Here is a 3,807-nt window from a genome sequence, read left to right on the forward strand (position 1 = left end):
GTACTCATTTATTAAATCAACCATTTATAGAAGTCATTAAAAATATGAGGCTGCAGATAAAAAATAACAATTTCGATAAAGAAACAAATAATAAAGAATGTGTCATTTCATGCATGAATAATATTGTGRAAGTGATTTATTGTTGCAGTCTGTAAACACACACTACACTCAGAAACCAACACAACCATTGTGAGCAGTTTATTTCCTATCATAAAACCCTTCATGTGCAATTTCCTTTCTTCCTTCATYCACACCAAAGTTAATCTTTAGATGCCTTTAAAACACAAAACACATCCAGCATTGCACACATTCTCCACAAACATTCAGTTGGCTTTATTAGAAATAATGTACTGTTTCTTAAGTGAAGCATGTATGTAGAAATTTGGTGAAAACACGAGGCATAAAACCTCAGTTTTAACTTCRTTTTCCCAACAGTTTATACACAACCTCATATTTTAAACCACAAATCTGCTCATGTTGTAAACAGAAAAGAGTTTTAACACTGATATGGCTTTATAGGCTGAGATAAAATAACAAAGTTTGAACAAAAAGGCAGAAAATAACTTTTGGTTTCAAGTTTATAAAAACATTTTTAACATTGAGACTTTGTTCTTCTAACTTGGTAGTCTTTGAGGGCAGTTTCTGAGTAAGAACGGATCCTCTTCACTCTTTTCACCATCTAATTTCTTCAATAAAATCTTTATTTTTTATGAATATATCAGTAAAGCAGACCATCAGTTTGGCCTAAATGTGCCTCAGGCTCTCAGACACTGCCATCTGTTGGTATAAGAGGCAGAGACAGKCAACTTTGGACCACCCGCCAGTTTCAGCTCCAGTACAGAACTCTGCTTTACTTCCAGTCTGGCACAGTTGGCAGCTTCACCAAGAGCAGAAGGCTGGACACTTCCCCTCTGACACTTCAGGGAACCAGTTACTCTCAGGACTGGAAAACTGTTGACGTTGGACGGATCGGTTGAMTTTTCCTAGAAGAGTCTGACTCGTTTTTTCAGTTCGTTCTTTTTCCACTGAGCGAGGCGGTCAAAGGTGGACATGGACATGCCAAAGACTCTGTAAAACTCTTCTGGTGAAAGGTGACGCTGCGAGAGGACAGATCAGACCACACAAAGACAATCACATCACACGGCATCTGAAAAGATCCTTGAAATGAACCAGAAATGACATTTTACAAAACTGTGCATAATGACTCAAATAAAAATACACATAGTGGCCACAGAAGTTATGGCAAACATATAATTAAGAGGATGATACATGCATGTGGTAATACAGTATAATAACATATTTAACCAGATTAAAACTAAATTTCTATAAATAAATTCTCGTACCTCTAGTCTGGCTCTGTCCACATCAGTGGGAAGACGCTGTTGTCCTCTAACTGACACTACAAGGGCTTCATATGGGTAAATCTAACAGAGACAAGGAAATATTACAAATACTTCTCCATTTATGATCAATAAATGTGATTTTTATTTTACTGTGCTGCAACACAGTAAATGTCAAATTGGCCACCCTAACCCCTAACCAGCCAATCAGCATCCAGCAGAACTTTATTCCACCAATCAAAGCTCAGCAACTGCACACTCTCATTTGCACAATAAGTCAGTGCCCGCAGGCCAAATTTGGCCCCCGTTAACCTTTTTCCCAACCCCAAAGGTAGGCAGTCTTCTTTTTTAGTTAGTGCACTTTTTTCTCATGACAGCTGGACAAATTTCAAGCTGAGAAAATAAAGTTTGAATTTTTCTGGAATAAAATTAATCTCTAAGATATAATAAAAGAAAAGGTTTTTGGTAGCGAGTACGACATAAGAAATGACTGCTAATAATCCATCCATCCATCCATCCATCCATACATCATCCATACCCGTTTATTCCTTTTCTAGGGTCACGGGGGTCACTGGTGCCCATTTCCAGCAGTCAATGGGCCACATGCAAGAACATGTTCATATTCTTATCCTAAATTTCTCTTACTTTTGTTCGTACAAAGGGTTCGTACGTACATGTCACGTCAGATTCAACAAACTCTTCTATCTTCAGGAAAAGTGCGTAAATGAGCTGCGTAAATTCCACCTGTTCGTATCCAGCTGCTCGTGCACACGAGAGGAGATTAGCATAATTACCACCCCAAAAACACCATATAAGGCTACGTTTCCTGCCCCACATACCAGGAAGTGTCCATTCATGAATGACATAGCAAAGTAAAAAAGAAGAACTAGTTCAGAAACTGAAGTTCTGCTCTCGGAGACCCACAAAAAAAAGTCATTTTTAGCAGTGTCAGCTGTGGAATTAAAGGATCTGCTTTAAAGTCGAGGAATGAATGATGACTTCTGTTAATGTCGTGTCTCCTGTGGGTCGTAAAGTCACATAAATAAAAATCTAAATCATATTTATCTCTCTCTGTAGTCCTGCTCCAGTTTTTCTTTGGTCAAATATTTTTAATTTAAGTCTAAACACCTGTGTTACACAGTTTTCATTTGTTCAGAGGAAGGGCAGTCACACACAATTGCAACCCCCCCACCCCCCACCACCACCAACACCACCTGATCCCTGGTTTGACCCAGTTTTGAATTTAGGCCCTCTAACAGAGTTTCACACCACTGACATAGTTTCTTAATGTTTTTAGTGCGTGAGACAAATTCCCCTGTTGTTCTCAAGATGTGTCTGCTGTATCTTACCTTGTATTCTGAAAAAAAAAAAACAAGAAAACAGTGACTCACCATTGTGTGTAATTGCATTACTGTTTCATTGTCAGTAAAACAGCATGCACTCAGAGAAGAGGTAAGTTAGGAACAATGGGGATAAGAAGATTAAACAACAAACTTACCTCTTATCTGCCAGTTAACTGCATTACTGCTGTCATACTGGTAATAATCTGTGCTCGCACTCCCGGGCTGCTGGGACACAACATGAGGAGTTTAAATAAAACATGAGACTGAGAAATTCAATTTCATCTTAAACCCTACAACATAAGGGTGGGACAGACAGGAGTTTTACCTCCAAAAGGAAAAAGCTCACTCTAAAACAAGTAAAAAAAAAAAAAAGGCAAAATCGCACAAACCACCAATACTTACTCTGTTCAGTCCATTCCTGCCATAGCCGGGCAAYGAGGAAGATTTGGCAATATAGGAATCTGAAAACAAAAAAAGAAATAAAACCATGAAAATAAACTAAATGTCAGACTCAGCTCCTTTATTTTTCTATGTCCTGATAAATTTCTAAATATAACCTAATTTTGTTGAAGTGAGTTATCATTKTCTGTTCGTTGCCCCGCATAAAATATTAGTACGTTTTGGTATTTCAAGAACTTTTTCACATTTTTCCTGTTCCTATTTATTGAAAAGATTTGTAGAAAATCACATGAGCAGCTTCCCAACAGCTCAGCACAGCCTTGCCAACATGTTGCTAAAAGATTAGGGGGGGAAAACGCTTCTAATCTGTCTTTGTTTTCTAGTTTCTAAGAATATCACACTGGTGAAACAATTTATGGCTTCACTTGCAGCCATGAATCCAAGCAGCAGCATTATTGTCCAGAACTGAAACAGATTTTTCAATCTAAAAGCCCAAAAGCAACTTGTTTTTGTACAGATCATCCCACATAGATCAGCAAAATGCAATACACTCTGGAGGTTTAAACAAAAATCTGACATGGAGCCAATAAGGTTGGCTACATTTGCAAGTTATCAATGTCAAAATGTGAGCTTTTGTTTTTGTCGATTCTCTATAATTTATCAAAGCAACTTCCATCTAACTGATTTTTTAAGTGGGACTCTGAGAAGATTATGAACAATTATTA

At 37.7% G+C, this 3,807-nt stretch overlaps 1 protein-coding gene across 1 annotated transcript in view; it reads right to left on the reverse strand.

Annotated features, from left to right (window-relative positions):
• Positions 1-118: 118 nt before the first annotated feature.
• LOC106524029 (actin-binding LIM protein 3) overlaps positions 119-3,807 on the reverse strand; it is a gene marked incomplete in the record, with an annotated part of 67,813 nt that continues 64,124 nt past the window's right edge. Inside the window, 5 exon segments of the mRNA XM_014017657.1 lie at positions 119-1,097; positions 1,344-1,424; positions 2,690-2,697; positions 2,839-2,908; positions 3,086-3,144. Of these exon segments, the coding sequence (XP_013873111.1) occupies positions 984-1,097; positions 1,344-1,424; positions 2,690-2,697; positions 2,839-2,908; positions 3,086-3,144 (332 nt within the window).

The sequence above is a fragment of the Austrofundulus limnaeus genome, unplaced genomic scaffold, assembly GCF_001266775.1.
Source record: "Austrofundulus limnaeus strain Quisiro unplaced genomic scaffold, Austrofundulus_limnaeus-1.0 Scaffold174, whole genome shotgun sequence".
In the NCBI taxonomy this organism is placed as follows: domain Eukaryota; kingdom Metazoa; phylum Chordata; class Actinopteri; order Cyprinodontiformes; family Rivulidae; genus Austrofundulus; species Austrofundulus limnaeus.